Source organism: Photinus pyralis, unplaced genomic scaffold (assembly GCF_008802855.1).
Source record: "Photinus pyralis isolate 1611_PpyrPB1 unplaced genomic scaffold, Ppyr1.3 Ppyr1.4_LG9, whole genome shotgun sequence".
NCBI classification, from domain to species: domain Eukaryota; kingdom Metazoa; phylum Arthropoda; class Insecta; order Coleoptera; family Lampyridae; genus Photinus; species Photinus pyralis.
In genome coordinates this window covers 22,693,627-22,709,440 of record NW_022170878.1, presented here as the reverse complement: position 1 = coordinate 22,709,440, position 15,814 = coordinate 22,693,627, and the positions used below count along the sequence as shown (strand labels likewise).

Here is a 15,814-nt window from a genome sequence, read left to right as displayed (position 1 = left end):
ACATCTAAGAGTCATAGGGAATAATCTAGCGAAAGTCCGAACTCGATACATGACCTAGGGAATAAAATATGTTGATTTCTATTATACTGAGCCCGCAGTTTTTCCTATTCCCGATTCACTCGAAGTCCCATAACTTTTGTTCCTGTCGAACCAGCTTTCCTGAAAATCAATAGCGTCCGTCTTTAATATCCAAAGTACCTGTACACCAAATTTCAACACAATCGGTCACCTTTAAAAAGAGTTAGAGCGCACACGGACGGACGGACAGACGGACAGACGACAATACAAAACTATAAAGGATGTGAGGATCCTTAAAAATAAATATCTTGCGCACTGTAATTGCGTGTAAGCCTGTTGAGGGCCCAGAACTAGAGAGAGATAATAAAAAATAAAAATAAATTAAGAATTCCGCCATATTGGAACAAAATGGCGAACAATCTACCTACATCTGATCGGCCGAGCCGAAAGGGATTTTTGCATTTATTTTCTCTATTCCTTGGGCGGAGAATACATTCGAGTAGATGACCGATGTATGTTCTAGACCAGGAAGTGACAGCAATTAATAAGAGACTAGGTTGTGATGTCACAGCGAATCAGAGACGAGCACGCCCCTCCCTTTCAGTTTCGTAAAGCGGTCCAACATACCTGTTGAACCGGGCGAAAAAGCTGTCGGACCAGTTGAACAAGCTATTGAACCGCTTTACGAACCCGAAAGGGAGGGGCGTAGGAGGGCGTGAACGCCTGTGACTTCAGGACCTCGTCTCTTATTGGTGTGACACTTCCTGGTCCAGAATATACATTGGTCATCTACTCATTCGAGAAAGAAAAATTTGTAATTTAATTAATTTTTTAATTCTTCTTTAATTTAAGTGGGTGAGAAGCGTGGCCTACTGCAGAATAAACGATTTCTACAGGGGTGGTGCCTTGTGCGTATCGAAAGCTCAGCCATAACACGAGGAGAATCTACTCCCCCCCATTGGAAAAAGATCTTCCATACAGTTCAAGTTTGACAATTCCGACGTCGATGTCAACACTTTTCATGCGATGGGCGCCATTAACCCAGGTTCTGCTGAGTTGCCCGATATGGCCTCCCACGATTGAATGTGCCTGCTCAGTCGATTGTTTATCATAGTCAAAGGTTCAATGTAAGAATGAATGCTAGTTTGTCAGCTGGTGAAATCCTGCCATCACCATCAGACTTGCTATGGTTCTAAGGGAAGTGGTCGCACATTCCAGTACCAGGTTGGAATGTGTTCATGGAGCAGGTTACAGGAAACCTTAAATTCCATCATTCCAAGGCTGTTTTCCTACCAGTCGTGCACCTTCGTGACGGCTCTACTTTCGATTAACACCTCTACATGGCAGCTCGAGACATTGTTCAAAGCTGCCCGCTTCCAGAGTTCTGGCGGTGCGTCTGACTGAAGACGTTATTGGTCAACGACAGCAACAAACGACGACTGATTACTACGATATGCTCCACCTCCCGAAGCCAGGGAATTACGACAAAGCAGCAGTTGACAGTAGTTACACAGGGGCGATTCTGACTCAGTTCAAGGGCGCTTGCCACCTGCCGATAACCTTGGAAAGTAGATAAAGGTCACGTGGCGGTGACTTGGAAATTAGATCAATGTGAAAGTCGCGTGCCACGTGGGCGGTGACCGTATTTAATTTTTGGGGTGTCAAATTACAATTTTAATGGCATACAGAGTCAACGACTGCATTTCTTCATTGACCTCGTAAATTTCCAAGGTCACCCGTGGTCATTGGCACCATTTTTGAAGTGTCAGATGACATTTTATGTCATCCGAGGTCATTGACCCCATACATTTTCAAGGTCATCCGAGGTTATTGGCCCTATAAATCGTCAAGCTCATCCGTGGTCATTGCTAATTGCGACACCGTCAAGGTGGCACTTGACAAGAGTACTTCTTTGAAGTTGGTGCTAATCATTGGATAGGATGTGGACTTATTTGTCCTTCTCAATGGTTTGGGATAGGCTGGGAAGAATGATTATTTCCAGAACTGTGACAGAGGCGACTCTGAACCCTTATAATAGTCCTCAATCGTGGATTGAGTTGATTCTCTACGCGTCGTTCGCTGAGTGCGAAACCGCCCCAGCGTTTTCCTTCATTGAGAAGAACTAACTATAGAGTGTCAATAAGAAAAAGGTTGAAGTGTTCCTCTAACCTAATTCAGTCATCGCAGATGCCAGAACGAAGTGCCTAGTAGCTCTGTATGGAGGAGACTACACTGAACTACAAAACATATTTAAAAACAGCTCGCTATTTAGAAGTGGTTGGAGGTGGAAAAAGATGTCACTCAATAGGGACGAAAGAAAACAGAACAGAGGCTCAATCCGACAGCAATGATTACCGAAATGGCACCCCCGACCTTCAGACATTTTTATCGTGACTGTGGCGTAAAATCAGGTACCAAATGCAAGGAACTCTGCCAACTTTGCTCCGATGTTTTAACGGTAGCTCGAAATTTGGAATTGATTTTGTTATTTTTTTGCAAATAGGGACACCCTTAAAATTTTTGGGGTTGGAGAAGTTTAGGAATTAGATATCATAGAAAGTCAATAGTGTGTTAAAGCTGGAGGGTTGAATTTTCCAGTAAATCGTATGTCTGATGGGTAAAGAAAAGTCTGTAAGCAGTTGGTAGGATTAATTATGGGCTCTTCTGCGTCTTTTAATTTCTGTAGAGCATTGTTTTCATAATGGATTCCGGATGTCTGGAGACGAAATGTCGCTGTAACTAAAGTGGGTGTTTTAACTGCCATTATCCACTGCAAACCACTAAAGACGCATGATGTCATTTTATTAGTATGGTATACAGGGTGTTTCGAAGTTCGCGCACACGGACTATGGAATGGTGTTATACGACAAAAACTGTACAAAAAGTTCCTCCACCAGTTTTCCATCATATCGCTATTTTTCGAGCTACCGCGGTTTTAAGAATCTACCCCCCCCCCCTCTGGGGACCGTTGGAAAATGTTTCGACAGTTTGCCCGGGTAAACTTTTGGAAATTGGCCCGGGGTGCAAGGTCAAATTTTGGCAATTGGCCCGGAGTGCGGGGTCATATTTCGGCAATTGGCACGGAGCGTGGGATTATATTTCGGCAGTTGGTTTGAGGTGCCATATTTCGGCAGTTGGCTCGGGAGTTTGACCCGAGGTATTTCGGTAGTTGGCCCGAAGTACTTCGGCAGTTGGCCCGGGGTATCTTCGCTGGTCTTGGGACGTAGGTCAAGCAATCGATCAAAGTCATTCGCTGTTTAAAGTACATAGATTGCCGACCTGTCAAAGTTCATTCCTTACTGTTCAAAATCCAACGGTTGCCGACACGTCAAAGCCCATTACACACTGTTCTAAGTCTAAAGGTTGTCAGTCAAATCGGTCAAAGTCCATTCCCAGCTGTTCAAAGTCTAAAGGTTGGCTTGCGGTCAAAATTTCCTAGGGTTCGCGTAAAGTCTAAAGGTTGTCGACCGGTCAAAGTTCATTCCCCGCCATTCAAAGTCCAAAGGTTAGTGTAAAGTTCAAAAGTTACCGCTCAGTCAAATTCCACACAGTTTGGTCACCGTTTAAAAGTTGCTTATCAAGTTGATAATGATGATATTCAGGTGTGAGATCAAGGACAAGTTTCCTCATATGGAAGCTCAATAAAGGAATGTGCTGTATACTGGCAAAAAGAGTAATTTCCGACAAAAATCGTAATTTTAACACTTCTAGAAAGATTAATTAGGTACGTTTTAAGTATCAATTGCGAGTAGGATATATTTTTATTTTGATCGAATTGGTTCTACTTGTTTCGGATAAATTGCACAAACTGACAAATCAATATCTTAATTTGAAATTGGACTGCAAAGGCTCAAACGACAATTGTCCGACTTGAGCTCTATGACGGCTCAAAACGAATGAATTAGTTTTCGGCTTTCTTCGAACCAACCAGTTCCCCCCTATACATCAGCATTATTTTTCCTTGCTGTGTAGCTTCTTTACTAACGACCGGATGTAATTCAGCTGTACATCATTAAAGTCGGCTTATCGTCCCAACTTGGCGCTACCTAACGTTGTCACGCAAAAGAAATCCCATGTCACATCCTTCACCTTTTCTAGTGGCCTAATCCTTGAAGAACCGGGAAAAACCTTAAACACTTAAATTCCGTGCTAATTAATTCAATTAAAGCTCTTTTAAAATATTAAAAATGAAATTTCGTCCCACCTCCCACCCCCTAACCTTACATAAGCTTGGCCTCTCTCATTCGTGGTCAGCTTGGCTGATCGCATGGATGCCCAAATCCGAATGTTCCGACTAAATGGACGGTTATAATAATGTATTTGATTATCGTGGTCGTTTATTGTAATTTGAAGCGCCAGTGTTTTCGCTCTAATTGGGTTTAATACATACGACGATATTGATCTACGTGCCAATTAAGTTAATAGCTTCCTGTATTCCTAAGGCGGCACTATTTCAACCCCCGTCATATTTGCAGCATACGCCATGAGGAATGAAACGGAGAAACCTCACCCGACTTTCGCACAGAACTGCCGTTCGTACGTCTCGGAGTGCTGCTCCAACTGCAGCGTGCACGGATTCAAGTTTTTGGGCGAGAGAAACCGCAACATCTTTGAAAGAATCCTGTGGCTGACTACCCTGATCGTTTGTATAACTTTGTGCGCCAGTACGATATTGCAAGCCTACCACAAGTGGCAGAGGTCTCCGGTCGTCGTCTCGTTCGCCACCACCGAAACCCCGGTTTGGGACATTCCGTTTCCGGCCGTTACCATTTGCCCTGAAGCAAGAGCGGAGAGGAGTATTGTTAACTATACTGACTTGGTGCTGATGGTGAGACGTGGGGAACAGCTGAGTCGACAACAGTACGGTAAAGTAGACTTGGTGATTTAGAACGGTAAGTGGAGCCTTTCAGGAGGCAGGATCTCAGCTACATCTCCCAGATATGCTCGCACGACTGGGAGGACGAGGTCGGCGAGGAAGAGGATTTTTTAACGGAGGACTTTTACGAGTTTCTTTTTAATGTAGGTCACCCTGCTCAATTTTATGGTGCACAATCTGCTCTAGGTGAAGCCAAACGTTGACCATGCCATCAGCGAATGTGTGCTGTTTGGAAAAAGCTGTACTAAGGATATTCGCGCCTTGTTTACTCCCATAGTGTCACCAGATGGCGTTTGCCTCTCTTTCAATTTGCTAGATAGAAGAGACGTCTTCGAAGATATTGTGGCGTAAGTTTCCGTACTGTCTCATTGGTTCGTAGTACCATCAACTGTCTTTCCAGGACCAATTATTACACGAACCGCGGTATACCTCACCAAAAGCGCTCCAATTGGACCTTGGAGAGGGGATACAGTGCAACGGATGACAATGACGTGATGCCACGTCGTACTTTTGTGCCCGGAATCGCGGGCGGTCTTCAGCTGACGTTGTGGGTTGAATCAAAGAACGTCGATTATGTTTGCAGTGATGCTCTTCAAGGCTACAAGGTATGCTGTATCCTGTATCCTTTTTGTGTGAACACTAAAGGCCCATTACTGAATACCTACTCCATCCTGCGGACATCCTTTGGTAACCAAGGACCTCATCTCCCTCGTTCCGAGTGAGGATACAATCACTCTTCTTCCGAGCACAGCGCGGATTCATCTTACGATTGACCCAAAGCCTTCAGCAGCTTTACTAGTGGGATCGAATGTGGAACGCACCCTTGATATCAAGAAACGCTACCTGGGCTACGACCCCAGCAAATATTCTACTCTCCAGCCTGCACGCGAGGCTGTGGAGAGCTGCCTCCGTGGGCATGCCAGACCCGTAAGCATGTTGGAATGGATGTAATGGTCTAAGAACAAGGAGTGCATTCCTTATATATGCATCCACCAGCTTCTTCCCCATTTTTAGAAAAAACGATAGTAGGCTGATGGCCCCGTCAACCTTCGCCATTACCCAGATTTTGAGGATATACTCACAAAGAAATGCTTTAAGAGCCTTCCTTGGCCTCTAAAGGTGTCGGTAGTAATCCCGCTGCCCCTTGGCTGTCAATAGCGAGACTGAACCCCCTCCGTCACAACGTAACTGCACCCAATAAGCCCTGGAGGCGGTCACTTCTCCTGAACATTAATGTGTAGGGTTCCGTCGGTGCAGGTCCAGACATAGCCTCTCTCCTCTTGGGAGGGAGTTCTCTCCATTCTATGTCTATGGGAATTGAACAAATTTCCTTTCCAGATTATCCTCCACAGCCCGTCGCAATTTCCGTTTACGGAAGGAAACTTCATTCGCGTGGGACTGAATCAGGTCTTGGTTGCGTCAGTCAAACCGATTATGGTGATGACCTCGAAGCGACTTAGAAGCTACCACCCAGACAATCGGGAGTGCTACTTCATGGAGGAAAGGAAACTGAAGTTCTTCAAGAAGTACGATCAAAACAACTGCATCCACGAGTGTCTCGCAAACTACACGTTGCATAGTTGCGGGTGCGTCCCATTCGAAATGCCACGTAATAGCCACAACCCCCCTATAAACGGGTCTCATTCCAATTGTTGTTGTAGGGATAAATTCGACACCGATCTGTGGTCGTGCCAAAAGGGAGTGTGTCAGAAACGCCTCAGGTGAGAATGTGGCGATTGTGCAAATTTTAAATGATCAATTTTAGCGCTATTTTTGGTGAACAAGAACGTAAAGATCTTGGATAATGTCAACGAGCCCAATTTCGTGGAGAAATGCGACTGCCGCCAAACTTGCAGCTCGATACGTTACGAGACGGAAATCTCCCAAACGGAATGGAGGTGGAAAAGGATGGAGAGGACATTGCACCATAACGGAACACGAAAGAAATTGTACGTAAATGTTAGGAGAGGGGACGCCGGAAACTCACTCCTCAAAATTTCAGGAACGACGAATACTCAAAGATTCAGATCTTCTTCAGAGATTTGCAATTTATCACATCGGAGAGGCAGGAGCTTTACGGCCTGATGGATTTCCTGTCGAGCTGCGGAGGCTTGCTCGGGTTATTTATGGGGTTCTCTATCATCTCAATCGTTGAGCTTATTTATTTTGTTAGCATACGATTGTTTTGTAATTACAGACGGTTTGGACCACACCATTGGTCTGGCGATGCTGAATTACTGCAATTAAAAGTTGAATAAAAAAGTGAACGATTTGTACTTGTGCATTGGCTTTTTTGGAATAAATGCAATAGTATCGCCTCCCCTAACCTCGGCCATCTATGGTAATTACCTGAAGTAAGCCTTACTGACAATTTACGATGTTAGGGCTCCATTATCAGTCCTATTGCAAGCAAATGGACTATTTCTTATTCTTATACATGGTGAAGAACAACCTGTGCAGGTTCCTTAATAGCAAACATTTTTTGTTAATTCTAAATCGTGGCCACGCTTTTTCTTAACTACACCCATTTGAAAAACCATGCTGTCATTACTAACTCGCGACTCCTAGAAGAACCGATTTTCGCTTGAGTTTTAAATGCGGCCCAAATTGCTCAAAAAAACTGTACTGCTTTCATCAAATACGTGACGCTCTCCGTGTAAAAACGAGAAATTATACTTGGGTTCTACCACACCTAAAACTCGAATGCTTATCGCTGGATCGAATGCTTTTAAAAATTTCCTCCGGATTAATCCCTACCTATCTTTTTCAATTGACTACCGCCCTAAAATTGTGCTTCATTAATGAAATTGGATCACGCGTGATTTCCATTCGCTACTTTTAACGAATTTCAATAGAGCTAGGGTCATAACTCAAAATTCTACACTCGTTAAAATATACAATCTTGCTTTTCATAGAATGTTCAGTGAAATCTGTGCCACGCAATTCCCGGTCAGCTTTGAAAAAATTTCCCCTCGACGCCTACTTTAAATTCGCACCTACACCCATGTGTCCAATTTTAATTATGGGAACCTAGCCTTATCTGAAGGAAGAAAAACGGCATACAAGTGGAAAGAGCGCACTTCTATTATTGTAAACGAAAAACTGTACCTATGTACACCCCCACTATTCGTTTTAATTCAGCCCCCTACATCTAAGTACATTGGTTATGTAAGCCCTCAATCTGGAGAGGTCAGCAACCAGCATTGTCTTTTTTGGAGGAAAATTACATTAATAAAATGAGTAGTATAGTAAGGCCGATCTGGGCGCACTATGATCTTGAGCTTTGCGCATGCACCAACGCCAAGGTCATTTAAACTACTGCGCATGGACCAAATGAATATCACTGATGGTTATCGTGGCTGTTGTCAAAACAAACCATGGTTCTTGCCTGAACTAATGTCACTGACAGTCATTGTGGTTGTTGTCAAAACTAACTAGGGTTCTTGCCTGTACCAATATCACTGAAGATCAAACGTAGACGCGGCTGTCACTGAAGAGCGAACGTGAAAGTGAAATAGAGAGCAGAATTGACGGTGATATAGAGGGAAAAACTGAAGGTGAAATAGTAGGCAGAATTCAGGTTCCTACCTGAAATGGATGCAACTGAAGGTCGTACACTCAGGCTCATTCCTGAACGTCACTGAAGATCAAATTTGAAGGTGAAATAGAGGGGAGAATTGAAGACGAAAGGACAAAGTTGAAGGTTAAACAGGGGACACAATTGAAGTTGAATTAAAGGGCACACAAAACAATGTATAGTTGATTCAAAAAATCAACTGATGGTCCAACGGGTGGTTCATGTTTAAATTAAAATATAATTCTATCGCATGGTTGATTATTGATTGTGATAGTGTTAAGTACGTTGTTGTGGAGAGCAGAGGAGTTTTGACAACAACCACTATGACATTTAGTAATATTGACTTGGCGCATGCGCAGTAGTTAAAATGTCTTTGGAGTTGGCGCATGGTCAAAGTGCGCCCGGATCGCCCTTACTATAACACTAAGATCGATGAACTTGTGGCAATTGAGTGCGATGCTAAGTGTCCAAGAATAGAGGTTCTCGTAGTATTTTTTATTGATTTATGTATTTATTTATTTATTTATTTATTTATTTATTTATTTATTTATTTATTTATTTATTCATTTATTTATTTATTTATTTATTTATTTATTTGTTTATTTATTTATTTATTTATTATCCTTCTCTTGTTTCTTGTTCTGGGACCTCGACAGGCTTGCGTCCAATTACAGAGTGACCCGCATAATGCTTTTTAGAGGTGCCTCTGCAGAAGGTCTTAAGTAGTTCTATACTACTCCAGTATTTACCTTACGAATTAGGAAAACTGCAGGAAAACCTAATTCGGAATAGCCGGCAGAATGCTCGAAACTGGTCTAAGGTAATTCCCATCTCTGCCACAGGTGAAAAATTCACCTCAACCCAGGTTCGAACACCAGACCAACGGATATATAGTCCAGCGCTCTACCATTGAACCGCAAAGTCGGTTTATTGACAAGAAAAATATCAGTACAGATCAAATCTACCTTTGTCATGTGTTAAGCTATTACCACTAGACATTGGAACATGGGAATCTGGTAAACTATCGCACGCCCTAAAAGACTTTCTATTCGCAAAAATTTGCTGTTTTTACTACAATTTCCAAAAGTTTAGATGCGTTGCGATCGACTGCGATTCTAAGTTGCGCATTTAATGGTAGTCTTAATTTTGGAAAATGCGTTACTTAGTTGTAGGTAGGGATTATTCAGAGAGATATTTTGGGAAGCCATTACGGGTGAACCCGCAAGATAGCACGTTCTGGCAGCTGAAGTCTGATTCAATTTTGGACCAAGGGAGCCTTTATAAGAATATAGTTTTGAAACGCCACCAAAGTTTTGAAGAGAAAAAGAATTTGCCTACCAAATTAGGGTAAGATTTTAATTTACATTTTGCGTAGACTAAAATGAATCCTAAAGACAAAACTAAAGACTTAGATAAGGACTATGTGAACAATATAAGGGACAATGACAATGACAAAGATAATGACAATTGTATTGAGGACATGGAAGTACATTATCTTCATGTAGTGAAATTGATATTTCAAATGACAAATCAAATAGGAAAAGGAAAGTTAATAGAGACAGTGGTGAGGAAAATAAAGAAACAAAAAAAGAACGAAAGGAAAGAAAGCGTAGGGAGTTACCTGATGAGTGATGAGATAAATAATGTTAATAATTTAAAAGGCATAAATAAAATGGAGGAACTAAGTAAGTATATTATGGATTTAACTTTCAATACTAATACTAAAATTAATAAAACATAATCTAAAAATTTAATAGAGAAAATGAATGAACTTAAAACATTAGTTAATACAGTATTACAAAAATTAACTTATTTAGAGGGAGTAGTTCAAACATATGATAATAATAATAAAGTTTATGAGGATGTAATGTTTAAACAAATTGAAGAAATAAAAAATATTGCAATAGATAAAGAGCAAGTTAAAAGCACATATGCAGATATGGCAGCAAAACATTATAGTCACAATAAAAAAATAATTAATACAAATATAACAAAGAAAGTAGAATGGCAACCATCTAATGTTATAATATTAAGTGCTCAAGGTAAAAGTAGTTCAAAAATTAAAGAGAAAATAAACAAATTAATAGATCCAACTAAAGAGGGATTAAAAATTTAAAAAAATAAAGAAACAAAAAATAATGGAGTACTAATAGAAACAGTTAATAAAAATGATCTAGATAAAATAAAAAATAATAAACATTTGATTGAGGAAGGAGTAGACTTAAGAATACCTAAAACAAGTGGACCAAAATTAATTTTATATGACGTAGACATCGATTTAGAAGAAGAAAAAATATTAGAAGCCCTTATAAAACAAAATTTGACTAGTGAACTTTTAAATTTAGAAAAAATGTATATTTTTTGGAATAGGCGTAGAATACAAAATCATATTAGTGTAACAAGATGTTACAAATGTCAGAGTTTTGGGCATCCAGCAAAATATTGTAAAAATAGTGAAAACGTTTGTGGTAAATGTGCTGAAAAAGGACATAGTTTTCAGGAATGTAAATCAGAAAAAATTATATGTGCAAATTGTAAAAATTATGGAAAACAACATGATCATAATGTAAGAAGTGAAGAGTGCCCGATTTACAAAGTTATGGTGGATCAATCGATAAAAAGGACAAATTATCGAATTTAAAAATAATAATAAAAATTTTAAGAAACCAATAACATTTTTACAGATAAATTCACAGCATTCGAAAACAGTAGCAGGTGAATTATTTCAAATTTCAAACGATAAAAAATTAGATATTTTATTAATACAGGAACCTTATAATTTTAAAAATAAAATAATTGGTTTTCCAAATTCTAAGATAATAACTGGTGGTAAGATTGACGAGGAGAAAATGTCAGTTATATTTGTTTTAAATAATGATTTGGAAATAATTAAATTGGAACATTTTTTTACTACACATACTGTTGTTATAAAAATTACAAATGGTTTAGGCTGGATAACGATTATAAATTCTTATGTACAATTTTCTGAAGAAATTGAAAAATATATTGAAGAAATTGAATAAAATTAAAAATTTTAGGAAATCCTAGATTAATAATAAGTATGGATTCAAATTCAAAATCTACAATGTGGTTTAATAATATTACAGATAAAAAAGGAAAAAAAGTGGAACAATTCATAGCAGAAAATAATTTAATAATTTCAAATAAACCTAATAATCCACACACATACATAGGAAATGGATTAACAAATGTTGACAACTTTAATTACAAATAATTTAATGGATAAAATTTTTATTGGAAAGTTCATGAAAATTTAACAGTTAGCGATCATAATGTCATTACATTTAATATAAATTTCGGAAAACAAGATAAAATTATTGTAGAAAATAATAAAAATAGATATTCGACAAAAAAAGCTAATTGGGATTTATTTGAAAAATTATCAAACGAAAGTAATTATTTTAATGGAAACTTAAAAATAGAAAATGTAAATGATATAGAAGAAAATATAATTAAATTAACAAATAACATTCAAAATATATGTAACGAGTCAATACCCAAAATTAAATACGGTAAAAAAAGATATGACTTTTGGTGGAATGAAAATTTAACAAACAAAAGGAAAGAAGTGATGAAAATTAGAAAATTTATTTAAAAGAATTTGTAACGAAACGTGGCAATGAAAAACCTTGGGGTGTAATAATAATAATAATAATAATAATAACTACAGGCTCACAAAATACTGTAATGTCTCCACCAATAACCCAAGCAACCACACAAATACAACCTCAAGAACAAAGAAACACCATAAATACAAGTAAGGCAACATGCACCACAAAGACAGGTCCACTGAATAAAGTTACACGTCCTAGCACAGGTAAAAAACACAAAACTCCTTCTTCACAGAAGCACACCACGTTATCACAACCCACTCGTATTCAACCCAAACGCAAAACCAAAGAAACACTTACACAATAAACTCCATTTAATAAAATTACAGGAATTATTATAATGATTTTGTTTGTTTGTTTTGTTTTCCTCTTTCCTGATAGCGTTGGCTATTGTGCCCATCAATAGCTATGTTGGTATGTATGAAATACATACTATCTCTAGATTTTCAATGTGAGGGTGTGAATTTTTATTTTATTTATTTATTTCTTTTATTTTTTTTAGGACCCTACATAACTTCACCAGACACAGACACTAATCGTTACTTGATTTTAATCCGTGCGATTAGTTAACCAGGCTAGACCTGAGTTCTCACAAGATACACCGACCATAATAATAATAAACGTATATTTGTTTTAAGGCAATGCCTCATACAAAGAAATAGAGAGAGATATGATAGATAACTTAAACAAATTATAAATTTCTAAATAATTATGACATAAAAGAAACCATTTTTCTATAAATAAGTAAATCAACTATCATTCATTTAAACAAAATGATCTTATTCTTAATGCATTAAGTATATAATTATAAACACAGTTTAGTTGGGCTGCGTCCTTTACTTGTAGTAAGTGACAGATATTAGATTCGTCGTCCTCATCGATGCAATATTTTTTTAAATAAACGACCCTTATCGGTTGATATATTGGGCATTTAAAAAGGAAGTGTATAAGATTTTCGTTTTCGTTAAGATTACATACTTGACATTTGTTTATGTTATCTAGTTTGTAAAGCATATTTTTTATAAGAATGCGCGTCCCATTTTTGTAAGCCAGTCTGAGTTGTGCTACTGTTCTGATCTTTATAATTGGGACTTTAAACGTTAAATATGCTGACATTTCATAATTATGCTTCATAGCCTGTAATTTGTTGTAGTGGTCGTTAAATTTTGTACTCGTTACGATATCTGCAGATTTTAAAGTTGTGAAGTGTTGGTCAATTACATTTCTGATAGAACTTTTAGTCATATGATGCGATTGCTGTAGCCAGGTGTTCCCATACCCCAGATTTTCTATAAAATGACGTATTTGTGATGCCCAATTGTATTCAGCCGTATTCTGTTCCCAGGAGTCGAGGTGTTTCAACCGATTATAAAGCAAATTCGTATAAGACGTTGATTTTTGTTTTAATACTTTCATCCACCAATTTAATGCTCGCGCCCATACGAAGTTGCTAACATGCCTCGCGCCGGTTTCCAGGCGGAGCATATGATTAGGGGTAGTTTTCTGACATTGCAGAACGTCTTTGAGATACTTGGTGAGTATTCCTTCAAGCCCTTCCGGTTTAAAAACGGCCCATGTTTCAGCTCCATGCAGAGCGGTAGCTTGGACAACACTATGAAATAGTTTGAATTTTTCATTCCATGAACTCGATTTGCCTTTTATGAGGATTGCTTTAACATTACCGATTGCAACTAAGGCCTTCTTTTTTGCCTCTTTTGTTGCTTCATTAAATTTGCCCGTTGATGTAAATGTAACGCCAAGATATGAAAATTTATTTACAACTTCTAATGGATCGCGATCATAATAAAACTTAACAGTTTTTGAATGTGTCCAGTTTCTTTGAAATTTCATTATTTTAGTTTTGTTAGTATTTAACGTCAGACTATTTTCCTTACAATAATTGTATAAAATATTAATTTTCTTTTGCAAGTCTATGGGAGAATGGGAGAACAAAGCAATGTCGTCAGCATATGCAATTAACAAAATATCATTGTTCTGATCGATATTTAAACCACGAACTCCATGTGCTCGGAAATAACTCTCTATATCATTTATAAAAAGTGAAAACAGTATTGGAGATAGTTTTTCTCCCTGCAACACCCCTTCTGTGATAGGAATCGTATTACTTAAGTTGTTGTTCACTTTAACCTGTAAACTTGCATTCTTATACAGACTCTCTATCATTCTAATAACTTTTGCACTAATGCCATTATCATACAATTTCCTCCAAAGTATGTTATGGTTGATTCTGTCGAATGCTTGTTTAAAATCAATAAACATTACTTACATATACTGCATTTCTTGCCAACCTTAGTTGTATATGAATAATTGCCATTAATGAGAATATGTTGTCCGAAGTGCCTCTAGTTTTTCTAAATCCCATTTGGTATTCCTTTAGAATGGAAGATTCTTCAACAAAGTTGTAAATTCTATTGTATAGGATTTGGGTAAATAATTTTGTAACACTATTGGTTAGGGCTATACCTCTGTAATTTGCTGGATCATTTTTCGGTCCTTTCTTATGAATTGGCGTGATGGGGTGCAATATATAAATTAAGTAAAAATAAAAAAGAAAACATACCTTCAACAATTAAATATGGTGAAAAAATGACAACAACTTGTATTGAAACGGCAAAAAAATTGGTAACAAATAACAGACGACGATTTAATTGAAACAACAAAAAGAAAAAAGAAAATTTTTAGAAACTGAAATTCAAAATTGCAACAATTTCGAAAAATTTAGAAACAAAAAGATAAAAAAGCTCCTGGTCCAGATTTAATAAATAATGAAATTATTAAAAAAAATTATCCTTTTATTAGAAAAAAATTAAAAATTTTGAAGTTGAAGGATATTTTCCAGTTTGTTGGAAAAAAAGTCATTAAAAAACCAGGTGAAGGAAAAGATCCACTTAATATAAAAAGCTATAGACCAATAATGTTATTATGTTGTTTAGGAAAAATATTGGAAATATTATTAAATGATAGATTGAATTATTTGGAAAAAAACAAAATTTTATCAAACAAACAATTTGGATTTAGAGAAGGAAGATCGACGGAAGATGCAATTTTGGAACTATTTAAAAATGTTGAAAATTCAGAAAAAAATATGTTTTAGGAATATCAATAGATATAGCTGGTGCGTTTGACAATGTGTGGTGGCCGGCTATTCTATATGAATTAGGAAAAATTAAATGCGATTTATCAATACAGAAAATTATTAAAAGTTATCTAACAGACAGAATTACAATATACAGCAATAAATATCAAAAAATAACAAAAGAGATCAGTAAAGGTTGTCCACAAGGATCAGTACCTATTGGGGCCTACTTTTTGGAATATCATTTTTAACATTCTAAATATTGTGAGGGAAATTGCATATGCAGATGATAAAATTTTTATAGTTGAAGAAAACTCAAGAAAAAAATTAGAAACTACTGGAAATGAAATAATAAAAAATTTTGAAAATTGGTGCACTGAAATTAAATTAAAAATATCACATGAAAAAACGGAAATTATACTTTTTAAAGAAAATTTGGACATTAAAAGACCCCCTACAATCAAAATTTATAATAAACAAATAAAAATGGTAAATAACGTAAAATATTTAGGTATAACAATTCAGGAAAAATTAAAACTTAATATGCATATTGACAAAATTTCTAGTAAAATAAAACAACTATTTCAGAAATATATTTGGACTTGTAAAGATAA

At 37.3% G+C, this 15,814-nt stretch overlaps 1 protein-coding gene across 1 annotated transcript in view; it reads left to right on the top strand.

The window, feature by feature from the left end:
* Positions 1-15,814, top strand: part of LOC116180243 (pickpocket protein 28-like) — a 33,644-nt gene that overhangs the window by 12,881 nt on the left and 4,949 nt on the right. The window contains exons 2-9 of the mRNA XM_031500138.1: positions 4,494-4,878; positions 4,929-5,037; positions 5,081-5,241; positions 5,295-5,499; positions 6,233-6,503; positions 6,556-6,615; positions 6,660-6,843; positions 6,897-7,013. Coding sequence (XP_031355998.1) covers positions 4,502-4,878; positions 4,929-5,037; positions 5,081-5,241; positions 5,295-5,499; positions 6,233-6,503; positions 6,556-6,615; positions 6,660-6,843; positions 6,897-7,013 — 1,484 coding nt within the window. The 5' untranslated portion in view covers positions 4,494-4,501. The remainder of the gene's footprint in view (positions 1-4,493; positions 4,879-4,928; positions 5,038-5,080; positions 5,242-5,294; positions 5,500-6,232; positions 6,504-6,555; positions 6,616-6,659; positions 6,844-6,896; positions 7,014-15,814) is intronic.